The sequence below is a fragment of the Salvia hispanica genome, chromosome 3, assembly GCF_023119035.1.
Source record: "Salvia hispanica cultivar TCC Black 2014 chromosome 3, UniMelb_Shisp_WGS_1.0, whole genome shotgun sequence".
NCBI classification, from domain to species: Eukaryota; Viridiplantae; Streptophyta; class Magnoliopsida; order Lamiales; family Lamiaceae; genus Salvia; species Salvia hispanica.
The window spans coordinates 25,005,670-25,026,805 of record NC_062967.1 but is presented as its reverse complement, the minus strand read 5'-3'; the positions used below and the strand labels follow the sequence as shown (position 1 = coordinate 25,026,805).

The window sequence follows — 21,136 nt, the reverse complement described above, 5'->3', positions numbered from 1 at the left end:
TTTACAAGACATATTAATTTCATTTTAAAAAAAGTACATTCATTAAAAAAAATTACATAATAAAGAAAAAAACTATCGCCGTGCAGTTTTCCGTGCCCATAACTCTTCAATTAAATCATTTTGGAGTTGAATATGAGCATCCACTTGGCGCATGTCGGCATGTGCCTGGAGGCGGCCGGCTTCATCGTGAGGTACCCCACGTCGTACGTTAGGGGTGACCATTCCGTGGCTTGGACCGGCTGCATCTGTATCGTCATTGGCCCAATTAGTCAGTTGTACGCCTTTGTCTTCGACGATCATGTTGTGCATGATAATGCAGGCGTACACATGGACGGATCCAGCAATTCTGTATAGGTGGGGCAAAATTCCATACAAAGACATTTAAGGATTTTAGAATTGGCATTTATAATGGTATTTCAAAAAAAATTTTAAAATAATGATCAAAATAGCACTAATGAATTTTTTTGAGGTGGGGCATTTGCCCCTTGTAGGATGAATGTACATCCGTCCCTGGGCGTACATTATATCAGCAATGCAGCCGACATCCCACAAACGCGTTGGACTCTTAATTGCCGCCCATCGAGACTGAGCACACCAAATGCGCGCTCCACGTCCTTGCGCGCCGACTCCTGCCGTTCTGCAAAGTAGGCCTTCCTGTCATCATTTGCGTGCATGGTCGTCTTCACAAAGACGGGCCACCTAGGGTATATCCCATCCGCCAAGTAGTAGCTCATATCATGCCGGTTGTCGTTGGCCACAAAGCGACGGCCGGACCGATGCCCTGACACTTGCTCATTGAAAAGGGGCGACGAGTTGAGGACGTTTAGGTCGTTGTTCGACCCGGCTACCCCAAAATCCGCGTGCCAAATCCATAACCGATAATCAGCTATCGCCTCGAGGATCATCGTGGGATTCTTTCCCTTGTAGCCGGTCGTGTAGGCCCCCTTCCAGGCAGTCGGACAGTTCTTCCACTCCCAATGCATACAATCTATGCTGCCTAACATCCCGGGGAACCCATGCTGCTCCCCGTGCATCTGCATCAGATCCTGACAATCTTGGGGGGTAGGGCTTCGAAGGTACTGATCACGGAATATTTCAATCACGCCCTGACAGAAAAACATCAGACATTCCAGGGCTGTCGACTCACCGATGTGGAGGTACTCATCCCACATGTCTGCCGCGCCTCCGTAGGCCAACTGCCTGATTGCCGCCGTGCACTTTTGAATAGGGGTGTGGCCGGGTCTGCCAGCCGCATCGTGCCTGAAGCGGAAACACAGATATCGCTGCTCCAAAGCGTCAACGATACGCATAAACAACTCCCTGCGCATTCTAAAACGCCGCCTGAACAGGTTGGCCCCAAACCGCGGGTTCTCTGAGAAGTAGTCGTCATATAGCCGCTGATGTGCAGCTACGTGATCCTGATCAATCACTGTTCGGCGGTGGACAACGAGTCGAGGGCGAGGTACCGCCGGCTGCAAGGCCCTTTGCATGTACCACTCTATCTTGCGGTTCATGTAGGCCTCCAATGCCTCGTTCATTCGCCGTTCGTACTCCTCAACATCCCCACCACTACCACCACTACCACTACTACTACCACCCGTGTTACTCATTTCGCGTTGTTGCTCTTGTACAAAAATTTAGATATAGAGAAAACTCGTTAAAACAAGTGGTGCAAATGAAAAATGACGTGAAAATCGCGAATATATAGTGATTCAAAAATTAAAAAATAATAATAATAATAAAAAATTGCGCTCGCCGATCGCCAGCCTGCAATGGCAGCCAGCGCATCGGCCAACGCCTAGAAATCGGCATGCGCTCGCCTAATTACTCGCCGATTCGGTGCTGGCCGGTTGCAGTAGTTCGGCTAGCCGACCGGCTAGCGCCGCGAATCGGCTAGCCGGTGGGCTAGCCGCTATTGGAGATGCTCTTATAAAACTAATATTATAAAAGTAGGATCCATATGCCATCAACTTTAAAATCCATTTTCTATTATATTTCTTAAAATTCATGTTGAGTCAAATGGTGACAAATTATTGGGAACAAAGAGAATATAAAATGGATAGTACTTAGATATAAAAGTAGAAACAATTAATAATAATTTTTATTATAATTCTTAAAATCAATCGAAATGAGTCTCAAATTAGCTGAAATCGGAATATTATTTTTTTGGATGGAAAGAGTAGTATTTTCTTTCTAAATGAAAATATGACATGGGCAGCATTCACTTTTAAGTGGGACTAACTGCTTAGGTTGCGAGCTATGTGAATAGCAGTTGGCTGTTTCTTCCTATTTAAATAGGTGGATGGGCCCACTTACCCTTTTTGAGCTCGTGATCTGTACATATTTAGCCTTGCACTTAAATCCCTTATATCTTTTCTATTTCTGTTCCAGCCCATCACAACTTCACCACTCGCAAGTTTTCCCCCTATAGGCTATAGCATTAACTTATAAATGTTGTTTAATTGCGTTATGGAGACCACTTCAATTTGTTTGTCTAAGAATAAAAATCGAATCTTTTTATAGGGTAGTTAGAAGTATGGTTTTGTTGTCAATTTTACATTATTTTGTTCTCGTCTGTGTATCTTAAAATAGTTTCTATCCCTACAATATTAATTGATAATAATATTTATGAAGCTATTAATAAAATCAAAGTTTGAGTTGATTCTGTTTTTTGGAGGTTAAATTACGTGGTTCGTAGTTTAAATTTTACAAATTTGGAATAAGAAAATTCATTTGTAAGGCACAAACAATATCCAACTATGACGCAAAAAGAAAATTAGTACTGTACTAGGAGTAATATTTACGGATAAATTAACATCCTATTCCTATTAACACGCATTCTATTAATATACATTAGTTCATCCTATTAACATGCATTCTGCTAAATAAAATTCTTAGTATTGAATATACTTCGAAAAATTGAAAACACGTAAAGTCAATTCTTGACCCTAAAATAATCAATGCATCGTATCTCACTCTAAGTGATTTGTTATTTTAAGACGTTCCATTTAAAATGATAGGTTTTCTAAATTGAAATATTATCATCTCAATTTTACTCCAGCATCTGTTTTATTATCTTCTCATTTAAATTATTAAATAACACTGTATGATATTTCATTTTAAATGAGACACTACAATATTTTTAGCTTTTACCATTTACCAATCTTGAAAGTCAAATGTTTAAATGTGAGGGGAATAATAGCAGTGTGAGGAAGTTGGGGGTTGGGAGCATACTTGAATTATCCAAACAATATTGCCCATAATGCAAGAATTCATTGATCCACTCTGGCCAAATTATTCTTTAGTAAAATACTCAACCAGTTTTATAGTAAAATAATAATGGTGAGAGAACAGAAAGCAGACAAAAGAAGAAGAAGCATGAGAACAAGAGCAAAACAACAGCCACATACATTTGAATAATGGCATAGAAACTTGTGGGAGGCACCATCAACATCATCATTCAAAACCCCCCACCCATTTCGTTTTCTGGATCACATTCTGCATTCATTTCCATTACCCAAGCTTCTACCTTTTTTGACCCCCCTCTCACTCTCTCTCTCTCTCTCTCTACATTCTTGCTCCCTTGTTATTTGGGCCACATAATGCCTTGGCATTATGTGGGAACAAGTTGTTGAGTTTCAAGAATATTTTGCAGCCAAGATTCGCCACAGATTTGGAAGTTGAGATTGGAAATTTCAGTTAATATGAGACTCGGTTAGTTCTAAACCTCAAACTCGCTCGCATTTGCTACTTTTTCTGCCTTATAATTTGTGCTATGTTTTTTTTTTGTATTTTCGGTTTCATTGAAATTAGTTACACTTTAATTTCTAAAGGTCGTATCTTGAATGCTGGGAGCTATGAGAAAATGAAGCATTTTCTGATTCCTAATTAGTAATCTCTTATGCTTGAATGTGGAGTTAAGAGGCGGTAGATAGAAATGAGGCATAGCGTAGGTCAACATATTTTGATTTATTAATTCCATGGGATTTGACTCTCTGATGCTTGAATTGCCATTTTTCATAATGTGATTCATTTATGACTGGTGAAGCTCTTGCTATTCAATTACTTTTATGGAAGTGAGAGAGGGAACTTAGCTGCAATTTGATATCTTTAGGTGATCTTTTATTTCAACAAGCAAGTTAGATGTAAATTGCTTTTGATTTGTGTTTGAACTTCACCTGTGTCAAAAAGCACTGCATTTTCAAGAAAATCATTGTGTATAGTTTGAAATTCTGAACCCACACTGCAATAGAAACGATTAAATTTCACTGCTAGATGCTTTCTGTCTCGTTTCACCCTATGGAATTTGCATTGCCTTGGAAAAGAGTTTTTTTCCTAATTTGGTTTAGATCATCTCTTTGTGTCTGTTGCTCTGGAATCTCAAGCCTGGATTATCAAGTTGCAAAATGCTTACACTAGCAACCAGTTATTGAATGTATCTAACTGTTGTTGTTACGTCTTTGTCCGTGTCTTGCCCTTGTTCTGTTCTACTACCAAATTAACGAGAGTGCTTCTTCTATTTCTGTTTATCACCCTCTTTTAGTCATATTCTTGAAGTCAATTTCTTTGTTGATACTTTTTTTATTCTTTCCCTAAATTTGTCGTATTTCACACCCTGACTTGTAATTACCTATATTTATGCGTTCAGGTATGCAGAAAAATGATTCTGATTCATCTCCCGGCCCAAGTTTGGAGGGAAGTTTCAGGAAATCTGCATCCGGTATGTATCCTTCAATGTACCTTTTAGTTTTGGTTTATCTTTGTCTGAAAATGAAAACACAATTTTCGTGATATCTGAATAACGGTAGTGTATGAACATGACTAGCTAACCTTTGTGCTCGCCATGATTCATTGTTTGATGGCTGAATGAAAAGCATCAATATCCACCTGAGGAGGGTCTCTGTTAAGGAAAATGTATATCCAAGCTTTAAAAAACAGTATCATTACACTAAAGTATCGCAGTGCATTGTTGTTCTTGTTATTAATGCGTCGAGTCTTAGATGTATATCATATATTTTTCTAGCTTGCACACTGTATTAGTGTGCCATATAAATGATGTCATAACTTGAAAAAGCATAAAAGAACAGGATCAGTCAATAAAACTCTCCAAATCTATCATATGATTGTCATAGGTTAGTTAAAGCTCAACATATCCACAAAGTTCATGAGTTTCTTACTGTCAGTTTAGAAGAGCCAACGAAGCTCGATGAATATTTTTCCCTACAGAAACCTGTGCTGCCACTTAAAACTGGTTATACCTTTCTTAAGTGTGAACATTGTGTTTCTGTTGTTTTCTACTTCGATATGTTGTGATTCCCTATCCTTGGTAAAATAAATTAACAAATAAATTCTTCATGAACACAGTGGCTTCTGTTCGTACAACTTCCAGCAATTCAAGCAAATTCCTCCCCACTTCAAGAAGGGTGTACAAGGTCCTGAAGGAGTATTCGTTGAAGCTTGTTGACTTCAATTTATTCGCTCAGCATCTAGAGGACTGGGTTGGAAAGAATTTATTCAGTGACACGACTAATGGAGAACATCATTTTAGTTCTCCTTTCTCAATTGATGACCTGCGAACCTTTGACTTTGCACTGGAGGGAGTTCTATTTCAACAGCTACTACGCATGCCTTACCCACCGTATGCCTCTGACAATCTTAAAGAAGATGAGTTTCTTGCCCTCGAAGATTTTCTACATACTGCTGCTGAAGGGCTATGGCATGCATTTTGGCATAGGAATAAACCGTTGCCATATTTTGTGTCCTTTCCTCGTTATCCAGGCTCCAAATTCTACACCGTTGACAAGGCAATATCCAGAGGAAGACTTGGAGGGCTTTGTGGTGCGGCTTTGATGTCAAAAAACAAAGGCAGCCTACACGCTCGTTGGGATGATGTGGTCAAGTTTGTCTTGTTCAAACAAAATCTTGTGAAAGAAGACGAATGTGGGCTTCCCCCTGAGGTTATTTGTGAAGCACTCTTTTATGCTATTCATATACTGCTGTCAAGGAGTTTGAGTAAGTACAACAATATTACCACCGATCATGTTTATGTATCCGTTCTCGACTCTAACCTTGGAGGTGTTTTGAAACTCGGTGGTGACCTTGGAAAGCTGGAAGTTGATTTGGATAACCCTTATCAGTCGATGGTAGATTGGATCACGTGTCATGCAGAAGTGAGCATTTCCCGTGTAGATCGAATATGGAACAAACTTGGGAACGTGAACTGGGGCGACTTAGGAACCTTGCAAATACTTATGGCGATGTTTTACTCAATCGTGCAATGGAATGGTCCCCCAAGGAAGTCTATGGCATCTCTTGCAGCAAAACATAGTCTCCGTCTCCAAAAACGAAGAATGGAGAGCCAGGTGGTTGAGAACGATAACACTCTCGTTCCTTATCAGCACGAGAGCAGTTATAATGGAGAGATTGTGGAAGTAGATAACGAAAGCAATCACGATTCGAAGAGGAAGGGTCGAGGGTTGGACCTCAGTCCGGGCCAAATTTTGATGTTGGAAGATCAGAACCATGGGATAAAAAGCTTTCAGATTCAAGATTTTCTTAATGACGGGAATGGCTGTTCATACATTGCTGTTGCGGCTGACTGTCACGCGCAGCTATTGACGTTGTACGTTGGGGCGCACCCGTCTCGTTTGGAGCCGTCGTGGGAGGACATGAACCTGTGGTACCAAGTTCAGAGGCAGACCAAAGTGGTGAACATCTTCAAAGAGCAGGGTGTTTCATGCAAGCATTTACCAGAGATCATCGCGTCGGGCAGGATCGTCCACCCGGGGCCGTGTGAGAAGCAGAGTCCGAAGGGGCGCTGCGACCATCCGTGGTGCGGGACGCCGATGCTCATGACGTGCCCGGTAGGGGAAACGGTCTCGTCCATCATCGCCCACGACGGGCCTTTCTCGGCCGAGGAAGCGACTCGCTGCTGCCGCGACTGTTTATCGGCGCTGAGAAGCGCGAAGAGGGCTAACATCCTTCATGGCGACATCCGGCCGGAGAACATCATACGGATAGTCGAGGAACGAGGCGGGAGGGCATGGAGCGTGTTCGTGCTCATCTCGTGGGGGCGTGCGGTCTTGGAGGACAGAGACAGCCCGGCGCTGAACTTGCAGTTCTCGTCAGCTCACGCGCTCCAGCACGGGAAGCTGTGCCCGTCGTCGGACGTGGAGAGCCTCGTGTACCTGCTGTATTACGTGTGCGGGGGAGCCATGCCGCAGCAGGATTCGATGGAATCGGCGCTCAAGTGGAGGCAGAGGAGCTGGGCGAAGAGGGTGATACAGCAGCAGGTGGGGGAGGTTTCGCCTATCTTGAAGGCGTTCGCGGACTACGTGGACGGGATATGCGGGACCCCATACGCAGTGGACTACGACGCGTGGCTGAAGCGGCTGGATAGGGCCGTCGATGGCTCGGCCGAGCGTGGGAAGATGAGACTCAAGGATGTGGCTGACTCTGCTAGTAGTTCTATGTGATGGCCAATTTTTTTGTGATTCTTTTTACTTGGTGAATTGGGTGGTTTCATTGCTTTCTCGTACTTGTATTTTGTGTATTCAGTTTCTCTTAATTTATTTATTTTATTTTTGGTGTCATTATTTTTGGCAGGATGAGCTAGATCACCACAAAATCAATTGGACTCATGAGTTGTGTTTAACTTTTATTTTACAGTCATTTTCTATGTCGTCCTTATCATATTTTTGTAGACTTTCAGTTCATCTTTAACTATTTCATTTTGCACGGCAGGTGCAACTATGTTTCGGTGAATAAGTTTAATGCATTTTTTATGACTACACTCCGGTTTCCTCACTCTAAACTCGATCCTAACATCTTCAACTGCATATATTAATATTGAAAAATACTATAGTAGTATAAAATATGCAAGTGCAATTCCTACTTAATTCATTAAGATGATGCTTTTTGGTGAGTTTTATAAAGAACAAAATCATGAGAGTTTTGTTTAAAATGTACAAATATCCCTTGAGTATTTTGCAAAATTAGAGCATCCACGGTAGAAATCCGCCAAGCCATAGGCCAACCATTCTCTCTCCCTGCCACGTCAGCAGCACTAAAAATCCACCTGCCACGTCAGCATTTACTCAAATAAGTCAGCCGTAATAAAAATAATTCAAAAACAACTACATTTACGGAATTAAATTTACGATTAAATTGCGGAATTAAATTTACGAGACATATACGGGAAAATTCATTAATTGCATTAAAAAAAGTACATTCATTTAAAAAAATAAATTACATAATAAAGAAAAAAAAAACTATCGCCGTGCAGTCTTCCGTGCCCACAACTCTTCAATTATATCCTTTTGGAGTTGAATATGAGCATCCACTTGGCGCATGCCGGCATATTCCTGGAGGCGGCCGACTTCATCGAGAGGTACCCCATGTCGTACGCTCGGGGTGACCGTTTCGTGGCTTGGACCGGCTTCATCGTCATTGGCCCAACTAGTCGGTTGTACGCCTTCGTCTTCGACGATCATGTTGTGCATGATAATGCAAGCGTACATTATATCAAGCAACGCATTTGACATCCCACAAACGCGTTGGACCCTTAATTACCGCCCATCGAGACTGGACTACACCAAATGCACGCTCCACGTCCTTGCGCGCCGACTCCTGTCGTTCCGCAAAGTAGGCCTTCTTGTCATCCGCCGCGTGCAAGATCGTCTTCACAAAGACGGGCCACCTAGGGTATATCCCATCCGCCAAGTAGTAGCCCATATCATGCCGGTTGTCGTTGGCCACAAATGAGACGGCTGGACCGATGCCCCGACACTTCTCGTTGAAGAGGGGCGACGAGTTGAGGACGTTGAGGTCGTTGTTCGACCCGGCTACCCCAAAATACGCATGCCGCATCCACAGCCGGTAATCGCCTACGGCCTCGAGGATCATCGTGGGATTCTTTGACTTGTAGCTGGTCCGTAGGCCCCTTTCCAGGCAGTCGGACAATTCTTCCACTCCCAATGCATACAATCTATGCTGCCTAACATCCCGGGGAACCCATGCTACTCCCCGTGCATCTGCATCAGATTCTGACAATCTTGGGGGTAGGGCTTCGAAGGTACTGCTCACCGAAAATGTGAATCACGCCCTGACAGAAAAACTTCAGACATTGCAGAGAAATCGTCTCACCGATGTGGAGGTACTCATCCCACATGTCTGCCACGCCTCCGTAGGCCAATTGTCTCGATTGCCGCCATGCACTTTTGGACAGAGGTGTGGCCGGGTCTGTCAGCCGCATCGTGCCTGAAGTGGAAATAAAGATATCGACGCTCCAAAGCGTCAACGATACGCATAAACAACTCTGCGCATTCTAAAACGCCGCTGAACATGGTTGCTTTGGAAACCGCAGGTCCGGAGCGAAGTAGTCGTCATATAGCCGCCGATGTGCAGCTACGTGATCCCGATCAATCACTGCTCGGCGGTGGACAACCGGTGGTGGGCGAGGTACCGCCTGCTGTTCGACCCTTCGCATGTACCGCTCTAGCTCGCGGTTCATGTAGGCCTCCATAGCCTCGTTCATTTGTCGTTCGTACTCCTCAGGTATCCCCACCACTACCACCACTTGCTACCACCCGCGTTACTCATCGCTCGATGTTGCTCTTGTACAGAAATTTAGAAAGAGAGAAAACTCGTTAAAACAAGTGGTGCAAATGAAAATGAAACTAAAATCGCGTATATATAGGTTTTCAAAAATTTTTTAAAAAAAAAAGCGAAAATAAGCGTTGGCCGATCGGCACGCCACAATGGCGGCCAGCGCACCCGATTCTCGGCTAGCCCACGCCGATTTTCTCTCCGATTCTCGGCTGGCCGGTTGCAATGGTTCGGCTAGCCGATCGGCTAGCGACGCGAATCGGCTAGCCGCTATTGTGGATGCTTTTAAGAGACGGTGAACTACAAAATAATGATACGCTACTACTTGAATTGAAAAATGGAGTATTTTAATTTGTTTTGATTTTCTTTAATTGGAAAAATGTACCACTAAAAAAAATTGTTAAAGACATTTTTTAATGCAATTAAGACTGCTAATTTATGTTTTTAAATATACCATAAAGACTTCAAAATTGTCATTATTATTGGTGTCTCAATTAAAATTAGAAGACGCAAATGGAAGTGTCCTAAAAAAGCAAAGATTAAGTTAATTAGTCCTTAATTTAGGAACGTTTTCTTTTGTTGTTATTTTATACTCCCTCCGTCCCATAGAAATAAGCCCTTTAGAGTTGGCACGGACTTTAATGTGTAATTGGTAAAGTAAGAGATATGAGAAAAAATAGTTGAAATTGTAGAGTGGGTTGTGGGCCATAAATGATAAAGTAACAGAGAAAAAGAAAAAAGATTACCATAAATGAATATAGACTGTTTCTATGGGACAGACGAAAAAGGAAATATGACCTATTTCTATAGGACCAGACCAAGGAGTAAAATTTGGTGTTGAAATACATTGAATTGAACCTAAATTTAGGTAGGTATCAATACATATAGTAATAGTACAATAATACTCCACTAATATAGAGTACAAGTAAAACTGAAAACGAACCCTAACAATTAATAGGTCGTATTTGTCTATTGAAGAACGCCAAAATTCAACGGCCTTATTTACAATCAAAGGCCAAAACCAAATACTCCTATCTGTTCCTCTCATTTATATTTAAAGCAAACCATAAATTTCTATGAATCGATATACAAATAGATGAATCAATTGGATAGTGATAAAATGTAAATTTATATATTATATAAACTCTAAACTTTTCAATATAGTGTCAACACACTGTAAAATTTCAAGATTTTGATGTCAACACAATATCAACACAATGTCAACCGTTGACACTATGTTGATATTTTCTGTTGCTGTTATTTTGTAATCTGTTGAAATTTTTTAACAGTTCAGATCATATTTTGGAGTTTGTACAATATTTAGAGTTTGCATTTGATCATATTCCCGAATCAATATATTCCCGAATCAATATATGTTCCTCTCAATTTATATAATTTAAAGCTAGCCGCTACTTTACGAATTTGATAGCCGGATTGGAAGTAGAAAAAATTCCAAATTCCAATATGAAGTGAGATTCACCACCCAAATAAACTCAAAATTAATACTAAAACCTAGGTGCTTATAATAAATGATGAGTGAAGAGAAGTGATTGTTCATCAGTTAGTAGATTACACCAAGGCCAAAAAAGTTCCACATTTAAAACCCTGACTTGTTGTTGGTTGTTGGTAACATTTACATCCACCATCTTGAAGAAAAATAACATCATTGAAACACCTCAAAAAAATGAAGTACCAAGTTAATTAATTACTTATAATCAAAGGGCCCATAAAAATATCTGCACATGCGCAGTTACATTCATTGATTAGGGTTCGTCAGTAGAGATGAGGAGGTCTGATTGATAGATCCAAATTGATCTGTGGGTGCAAAAATTCCACGCTGCTGCAGTTGGAGTATTCCTCTACCTTAAAACCGACGTCGTTTCTCATCGCCGGCATGGCATCGTCCATGTCTGTCTGCATGGACACATTTCTAGGGTTTTTGTTGCTCGGATTGAGGCATCTGTGGGTCTGCGGGTCGATGCCGCGGCTGATGAGTTTTCGCTTCACGTGAGTGTTCCAATAGTTCTTGATCTCGTTATCCGTTCTCCCCGGCAACCGAGCAGCAATAAGAGACCATCTATAACATTAAATTAAGACAAATTAATGAATAGTATAAATTAATAAGCTTCTACCATTAGATAAAAATGCATACTTATTGCCGAGCAAACTGTGAAGGTTGATGATGAGTTCGTCTTCTTCCTCGGTGAAATTTCCTCTCTTGAGATCAGGCCTCAGGTAGTTTATCCATCGAAGCCTGCAGCTTTTGCCGCATCTCAACAAACCTGTCTCAGAAATTGAAAATAATGTCATCGCCAAAACCCTAAATTGATTGACCTAAAAAATTAAAAGGGTATGAAAGAGAGAGAGAGACCAGCAGCTTTAGGAAGTGATCTCCAGCAGCCTTCACCGTGCTGTTTGATGTGCTTGATGAGACGCTCATCTTCTTCCTTGGTCCAAGCCCCTTTGTTGGTGTGCTCCTTCTCACAGCAAGGGGATCGGCCCATGTCTATCTATATATGTGTGAGACTATGTAATTTTCACACACACAACAGAGAGAGAGAGAGAGAGAGACAGCAACAGGGAGTGAGTATGTGAGGGGGAAGAGGGGGAATATAAATGAGGTGAGTGAGTGAGGGAAGGGACAAAGGGGGGTTAGTGTTGTTTGACCAACTTGGTGAGTGGTTGGGAATGCATTTAAGTTAGTGCTTCATTTTGGTAGGTAGCTCTGCTTTTTATGGTGAGTTTTTTTTTTTTTTTTCAACCCCACCATTTACTCCACTCTTCCATACAAGAATCAGTTCAAGTGAAGAAATCTAATGGTGGTATAATTACCATATAGGAGTATTAAAGTATGTGTAGCAGGATTTCATCCCTATTTTCATGCCTTTGCACAAGTCAAATTGAAACAAGGCCGTGTGGTGTATTATAGTCCTTAGACTAAATATATATCCTTTTCAAACCTCAAGGGGACTATACAAAAAACTCTCTTTGAGAAATAAAGATAGACTTAATGTACTCAGTAACATGAAAGAAACTTTAATGCTATTAAGGACGTCAATTTGTAGTTATTTTTAAAAAAATTCAACGCTAGTAATTGCGTTGTCAATTTTTTTATCCTTAAAAGAAGTTTTTTCTTGTAGTGAATCTACTATCGAACAAAACAAGACTAAAGTAAAAATTGGTGGGAGTAATATCAGTGCCTAATAATGTTGAATAGGAAAAATGTAAGTTAGCTAATTATAGACTACTCCTGTCCTATGCCCATATAAACAGACCATTTAGATTTGATATAGTTTTAATGAGTAATTGATAAAGTAAAAGAGGTGGAGAAAAAATAGTTAAAATTGTATAGTGAAAAGGTAGGATCCATAATATCAAGTAAAAGAGAATGAGAAAAAAATTGTCATAAATGAATATGAATATAGACTATTTATGTGGAACAGATAAAAAATATATTGTATTATAATATATATTTTTGTGGGATGGAAGGAGTATATAAAAAGTAAACAATTACTTTTTATCCTACAAAAGTGATAGCTAATTCAATAGGAAACAATTACGATAGTTGCTACTACTCTCCCTTGGATACAACAAAGTAATTATTGTCATTTTTACTGACTTTTCTTATAATTAAGATACGAAGCTACCAAAGCTAAAATTAGCTAAACAAGTACTTAATCTTCAATACTTAGCAATATAATGGAGTTTTTGAATCAACATAATTAAACCATGCAACAAATTAGTAAGGATGAACACGAAGATCAATAAAAATGCCACAAAAATTAAGAAGCTAAACACGAAATCAAAAGATGCTTAAATTAAATGTTTTTGACCTTTTCTTTGGAATTTTTCAAACTAAAACACCAAATGAAATCTAAAAAAACAAAAAACAAAGCTTAACTAAAATATTTTGTCTTTTCTTTTAAAAAAAATTATATTGAATTTTTATTAGTTCGTATTGTATTCATTCATTTATTTTTGCTTAGATTCGTTTTTCGTTGCTTTTGAATTTTGTGTCTTTTTTTACCTTTTCTTTCTTAATTCTGCATTCAAAATTTTTTGCATACAAATTTAATTAGAATATAGTAATTTTTAAAATTTCATTATCTTTGAGTTTTATTGAATTTAATTTTAAATGTATTTCATACTTTAAGTTAAATTGACATTTGATTTTAATTAAAAATATATAGTAGTAATTGATATGGATTTCTATCCGTTTGATTAAAAGCGTTGGCTAAAGTTTGATTTATGGAACTCCAAAATCTGCAACTGGGTCAAAATTCCCATGCACTTATTCTATTGTGGAGTCACGTTTCATATCTATTAAGCTATAATTATGTAATACGGAGTACTAATTAATTTAAGATCTATTTAAGGATAAGTGGCTGCAATTTTGGGTGATGGGCTGAATTAAAAATACAAGTTGTTGGAGCCTTATTTTTTATGTGGTGGGTTGTTACAGACTCCACATATTCTGCAAAAGAACATTTTGCATCCCACCAAACCTTGTTTACCAGTGTTTATAGTATTATTTTATTATGTGCAGTCACTCGCGATTTTTCCGCTTTTTGTAATAATTTATTTTCCAATTCATTTTTTAGTGTCTTGAAAATTAATAAGAAACTTTCGATATCTAATTTTTTCCTTCATTTTAATTGTTTAGCTTGAGAGCTATGCTTTGTAATTAATAATTTAAGATGGAGGAGTAGTTTTCGTTGAAGCGTCTTCCGCATTTTCTAGCAAGTTTCCACTTGTACTCTGTCTTAATGTTTCTAGAAGATTGTGGTCACTTACTCCACTTACAATTGTCACTTTCTTTTTATTTCTTATACACTTAGACCATTTTTAATTGTTTTGACTATTCTATTATTACTTGTTCGCTTTTAGAGGCATTATATATAGTAGTAAAGATAAGGGAACGATTGGGATGATCAATCATGAGTATGACATTTGACAAGTCATCTTTAATAATTCTGTTGATTATTGTTTGTGATTAATTTCTCTTTTGATTTCCATCAGTCTAAATACATTTAGATTGCCGGGAAAATAGTACAATTAGAACAAATCAGTGGATATTAATTACACTTACACCCGTTGAAAAAAAAAACGATAAAATATTTTAGTATTAATTAATCATTATTGCAACAAACACCATCATCACCTTCTTGTATTTCATCACCTCTCCAACAACTTCTATTACCACCATAAGTGGGTGACCATATAATATAAAATAATCAAGTCAAGGTATTACAAAATGAATTGTCGACATACTAGTAAAAATGATGAGATGATATATTATTTTTATGAGATGGACTACTTGTATGATTGTATATGTACAAATATAGTGAGGATAATCTAATTTTGTACTACATGAGACTTTGTGTAATTTTATTAATTAGTACTTTTATGGTCTTGTCAATACATTATCAATTTGCCAATCCCAATTGAACATTCATCTAAATATATGTATCAAATTTGTTTCAACAGAAAAAATTAATAGGAACCATGCATGTTTGGCGTATGTCACTTGACACTACTTTTTTCATTTGTTAAATATCATAAAAACTCACCAACTTTCAGGCAGATGTATATGTCCATGTCCACTAGATATAGTAATCATTTACTAGTAAAGAAGCAAGATTTGTCACGCGCGGACAAGAGCATGCTATAGTTAATACATCCTGCTTCTAGAAGGCTTTAGTATTTTATGATAATCAACATTAAATAATTTAGCAAGGACGACATAATCCTATTGTTAGGTGACCCACCTCCCACTGTCTTTCATGTCTCATTAGGTGGGCAAAAATATAGTACTAGTAATTTTTTAGAGTTGCATTCATATAATCATATTCTAATATTTATAACACTCTAATCTAAAATCAAGACCAAATCTCTATCCTTAAATTTTAAAATGAATGGATAAGATTAAATCCTACGAATTTTAATAAATAGTAGACAAAATATCAACAAAAGGATAATATCGTCATCATGTTGTCATATAATAATTTTAATGAATGTTTTTTTATATCAACATAGTGTATTACAAATATCAACAATATGACATAAGAATATCAACATTAGTACAAAAAAATATCAACACATATTTATTGAGATTTTTACATGGTTTTATTGATATTTTTTGATGTATTTGTTAATAAAAATCTGGTTATCAATATTTACGAAAACTAAAATAAAAAATATCAAATTTCATCATCCGAATGTCGTCGGAACATATGCAATTGAGATCTCGTTGGAATCCTTATAAAATTATCTTTAATTTGATATATTTTTTGCGAAAATATAATTTAAATCGAGAGAATTACGTAAATTTAAAGTTTTAAAATGATTTTAATGAGAGAGAATTGACATTAATACCCTCTAATTTTATTTATTAATTTTCTTAATTAAAAATATAATCCATATGACATTATTTCAACCACTAGATCTTTCAATCTAATGGCTAAGATTTAATTTTAGTTTGGAATTGCTAATTAGTTAGCAATTGATCATTTCTCTGCATTCGTATATAGTTATAATAGTATGTTGTTGTGCTATATTATCTTGGACAAAATATAGTACTTACTCACGTTCACTTGTCTGCTACCAATAATATTGATAGTGAACTACATTTCTACATATATACTTTAATGCAAAATTTATCGTATGAGAGAGTGAGAAAAAATATATTGAAATATTTTTAATGAAAAATATACATTACTAATTAATATCCACTGATTTGTTTGTAACTAATTTTTATGGACAATCCAAAAAAAATAGGTGTATTAATCATGGACGCGGGATATTTTTTAGAGTTGCATTCAAATGGATTCTTTTTTATTGACTCTTTTATGTTTCATCACCAAAAGTTTGGTAGGTATGGGTCGATTTTTCGTAAAAACAATTACTATTAAGTTTGCGGAACATGAATCTTTCAAACAAATCATTTGGTACATCTGCTATCTCCTAATAACAAAAGTTTCACAAAAGGAATTAATATATGATCAACCTAAATTAATTTTAATAAAAAAAGTTAGCAAGTATGATAGTATTATTTTCTTTAGTTATGAGTTGTTTATTAAGTAGTACTGTACTTTTTTATTTTTAATGACCAAATTCTTAGAGCTATGATTTAGTACTCGCCGGCATTGGTGTTTGCTAAAAGCATCTCCAAGGGGAGAAGTAAATGGAGAGGTAAACTGATATAACTATCATATTTATCTTTTCTTCATGAAAAGTCATTCTCTAAGGGGAAAAGTATTTGAGAAGGTATTATACATTTTCTCATTTTGAATAGGTATCTTTACCTCTCCATTGATGGAGAGGTAAAATCATATAACCACCATATTTACCCTCTTTTCATAAAAAATCATTCTCCAAGAGGTAAGGTATTTGAGAAGATATATTACACTTTATGTTTTTTTAATGCTTTTGTACCTTTGTTTTATTTTTTTAAAATAATATACCTTTCTATATACTTTTTATCCTTGGAGCTGATTATTTTTAGAAAGATATATTGCACTTTTTGAGAAGATATAAATATAATATACTTTTTTCATGTACCTTCTCTCATTGGAGTTGCTAAAAGAGAAGTGATTTCCACACACCATTGAATTCTAAGAACTAAAAAATGGTGATGGGCTTAATTAGCCTACACGCACTTATCAAGCCGGGCCAAGTTCAGCACACAAAAGAGATAGAACGGACTTGGTGGATTGGGCTGTGCTCATCGATTGTAGTGGGCTTTACCCGAATGGTTAACTCATAATTAAAATTTTCGATTTCGCTCCGATTTCGGTAAGTGTAAGCAAAATATTGATTATTAGGTTAAAATCGATCCAAATAATTACTCGCCAAATAAATTACCCTCCTCATTATTTAATATTGGGCCAAATAAATCTTGCTGAAGTAAAGCCCAATAGTAGCAATGCGTTGAAGTTTTTTTAATTTTATTTATTAAACTATTTTTTTATTATTAAAAATTAATAAGAACAATTCTTTTATTTATTTAAATAATCTCTTATCCAAAGGAATAATTAAATTTATTAATGAGGATAATAAGTTTTATATTACAACAATAAATTTTCTCTAACATGATAATTTCTATTCACAAGAATAATAACTTTAATTTATTGACACAATAACTTTTATTCAAACTTCTATTTATTCGAACAATAACGTTTATTCAAGAATAATAATTTTTATGCACAAGAACATCATTCTTATTAGCAAGAATATTAAATTTTATTCATAAGAACATTATATTTATTTTACGAGAACATTAATTTTTATTCGTAATAACAATAAATTTCCTTCGCGTGACCATTCACTTTTATTTGCAAAATAATAAATTTTATTTTATAAGAATAGTAACTTTTATTTGCAAAATAATAAATTTTATTTTATAAGAATAGTAACATTTATTTGCAATGAACTTTTACACAAAAATGTTAACTTTTATTCCAAAAAATAGTTTTATTCATATAAATAGTGTAACTTTTACTCACAACTATAACTTTTAGAGCATCTCCAACCATTCCACTAAACTCAAACCCATTTTAGTGTAAATCTCACACTAAATATTGATTTTGCTCCAACCATTTATACTAAACTCAAATCCAAAAGAATATTCCTCTCTCATTAACTTATTATACTTTTCAATTATACCTATATATTTTATCTAAATTATACACTAACCCAATGACACCTATCAATAACTTAAATTAAATTAAATAATATGATAAGATTTATTAATTAATATATCTATGTATGAAATCTATTATTTATTAAATCAAAAAAATTATATAATTTAGAAAACTTGAATACAATAAAAAATACTACCACAAGTATATAAATTAGGTATCGTTTTAATTATTAATGTTTAACTGTTGCTTGTTATACTTATAACCTATATAGTTTGATATTATGCATTAGGCATAATATTAGTTTAAAATTAAATATTTTTTTGTCAAGTTTTTAAACTAAAATAAATCAATTGTTAATATTAAAATTCAAAAGCTATCAAATTATGTAGAAATTTAATAAAGCATAACTAATCAATATTAATAGGCATAACTAATTAATACTCCCTCCGTTTCGCCATAGTTGAGGCGAAACTTTTCGGCACGGAGTTTTAGAAATGAATATTGAGTGTGTTAAATAAATAGATAAAAAAGTAAGAGAGAGGAAAATGCAGAGAGAATAAAGTATAAAGTGAATAAAATAGAGAGAATAAAGTAAGAGAGGGTAAAGTAAGAAAGATAAAAAAGTTACTCCATATAAGGAAATGACTCAACTATAAAGAAACTTCCCGAAATAGTAAAATGACTCAACTATAGTGAAACTGATGGAGTATTTCTATTTGTTAATTAGGAAAAAAAAAACGTGTGTAGCTTTTTAACTAATCAATAACATGTGTACATACTAATATGGGCCAGCCCACTAATTAATTACCAACCAAGTATTAATAGAATAAAATTAGGTTATTTTCTATCTTCTTCTCCCAGCAGTTGGAACAGTGCCCGTAAGTTTTTGTTTTTGTGTATTTTTCCTTCTCTCTCTTCCCCTCTTTCTTCCCTTTTCTTTCTTACTTTGATAAATATAAAATGATTTGTACTTGAATGTAATAAAATAAAATCTGAAAAGTTTTTTGTATAGTTTTAATGCAAACATAAAGATAGGTATTTTTTCTTCGAAAACCTATAATGGGATTGATTTTATGTTGGAGATGGTCTTATTCATAAAAATAGTGTAACCAATGGTTGAATCACGATGACCTTATCATAAACACAAGCGAGGTTGGAAAATACCACAAAGCTATAGGGCGTCAACTGTCTTTCTCGACAAAAGTTCGTATTCGAATGCGTATATAAACCATAAAGCAAGTCGATGCTTAGGGCTTTTGTTCACATTCTTTGATGTGGGAAGCCAAGAAACAAAGGTTTATTATAGTTGTGGATCCCACATTAAATGACTAGATATTATCCCATATCTGTCCATATCTAATAAAGTGGACATGCACCTCAAAAGGATAATGAAAGAGAATGAATTCCAATTCATTCAAAGTGTATTCATTTTCTTCTTTAAAATGATTTCTTTAATTTTCAATTGAGTGAGCAGAGTTATGATTAAATAACTTCAGACTTTGTAATTCACAGCGATGAATTATACTCCCTTCGTCCCACATAATTTTATCCAGTATTCCATTTTAGTCCGTCTCGCATAATTTTACTCATTTCATTTTTACCATTTTTGATAGTGGACCCCATATTTCACTAACTCATTCCTACTCACATTTTATTATAAAACCAATACTTTAAAAGTAGGATACACATCCCACCAATATTTCACTATCTCATTCCTACTCACATTTTATTATAAAACCAATACTTTAAAAGTAGGACTCACATCCCATCAATTTTTTCAACTAACTTTCTATTACATTTCTTAAAACCCGTGCTAAGTCAAACTGTGTAAAATTATGTGGGACGGAGGGAGCAACAGCCACGACCAAAAACTTGTTTCGATGACCTACTCAAGAGTAATCGGCGATTTAAGTTCAATCGTAGAATGATCATGCATCTGAAACGATAAAGAGGATGCCGTAAACCACCGTTTGGATGGGTTAAATTAGATTTTTGTAGGTAAAAGTGTCGAGAAGACGTGAAATAATGTATTAAAAAAAAACATAATTCAATCTCCAAAATTATGTTCTGGATTCGTTAGTGATTAAATGTTCCTCAAGCAAATGTGTTTTAAGCAAATTGTGTTAATAATTGCATGAACAACAAAAGGATATATAGGTTGGTAGATTGAAGCTAACCTACCTGATAACACAATATTTGGTGGATTTTCAAAATTTCCAACATTCAATGTTTGTGTATGTATACGCAACATTGAATTGTGGTGAATTAATTACCTGTATTCTATGATGGAATCCATGGCCTCCGAGAAGGATCCAGCCTGTTTCTCGACGACGTGGACATCCCAGAGGAGCTTGTTCCCCGAATTGGGGAGGTGCGGCACGTCGTGCGTCACGATGTTCCTCCACGGCGGCAGCCCGCCCTTAGGGCGCAGGAAGTTGCCGCAGCACGAGCGGAGCTTCACCTGCATCCCGTCGCGCAGGGGCTCCCACTCGATCGCCGGATCCGACGGCGGCGACATCGTCTGCACCGCCTTCCTCGCCGTCGTCCCCGGGAGGAGCGGGATGTTTGAGGCCGTCAAATACGTTCCGAAACAGCTCCGCAGACGGATGGCGTCGCGATATTCGACCAATTCGACTGTCCACACCGATTGCGGGCGCTGGTATTCGCCTTGGATCACGCTCTCCACGTCCTCATCCGCGGTTAGGTATTTGTCGCGGTAGCTCACCATCCTGATCGATTTTGCCTTCCGGAATATATCCATTTCTTCAGATCTGGAACAAAACGGGGCCTCAAATTAATTAATCCAATCCAATCCAATAGAGAAGAAGTTGGGATAAAATGTGGTTCTTCTTCTTGGGCTCCGCCGCTTCAACGGAGGAAAGCCAAAC

General features: G+C 36.7%; 3 protein-coding genes across 4 annotated transcripts; 1 reads left to right on the top strand and 2 right to left on the bottom strand.

The window, feature by feature from the left end:
• Positions 1-3,429: 3,429 nt before the first annotated feature.
• LOC125217103 lies at positions 3,430-7,695 on the top strand. Of its 2 annotated transcripts, none has more exons than XM_048118929.1 (3): positions 3,430-3,714; positions 4,649-4,720; positions 5,365-7,695. In XM_048118929.1, the coding sequence occupies exons 1-3, from the start codon at positions 3,705-3,707 to the stop codon at positions 7,473-7,475; spliced, it is 2,193 nt and encodes a 730-aa protein (XP_047974886.1). In that variant the 5' UTR covers positions 3,430-3,704; the 3' UTR covers positions 7,476-7,695. The 2 variants fall into 2 exon arrangements, with proteins under 2 accessions (XP_047974886.1, XP_047974887.1); XM_048118930.1 differs by lacking the exon at positions 3,430-3,714 and adding an exon at positions 3,779-4,114.
• Positions 7,696-11,253: 3,558 nt separating this feature from the next.
• On the bottom strand, positions 11,254-12,200 carry LOC125211409 (myb-related protein 308-like). Its single transcript, XM_048111184.1, has 3 exons — positions 11,978-12,200; positions 11,759-11,888; positions 11,254-11,683 (listed from the first exon to the last, which is right to left on the bottom strand). Exons 1-3 carry the CDS (start codon positions 12,108-12,110, stop codon positions 11,380-11,382), a joined length of 567 nt encoding a protein of 188 aa, XP_047967141.1. The 5' UTR covers positions 12,111-12,200; the 3' UTR covers positions 11,254-11,379.
• Positions 12,201-20,517: 8,317 nt separating this feature from the next.
• LOC125209671 lies at positions 20,518-21,009 on the bottom strand. Its single transcript, XM_048109259.1, has one exon. It carries the CDS (start codon positions 21,007-21,009, stop codon positions 20,518-20,520), a length of 492 nt encoding a protein of 163 aa, XP_047965216.1.
• Between the last annotated feature and the right edge of the window lie 127 nt (positions 21,010-21,136).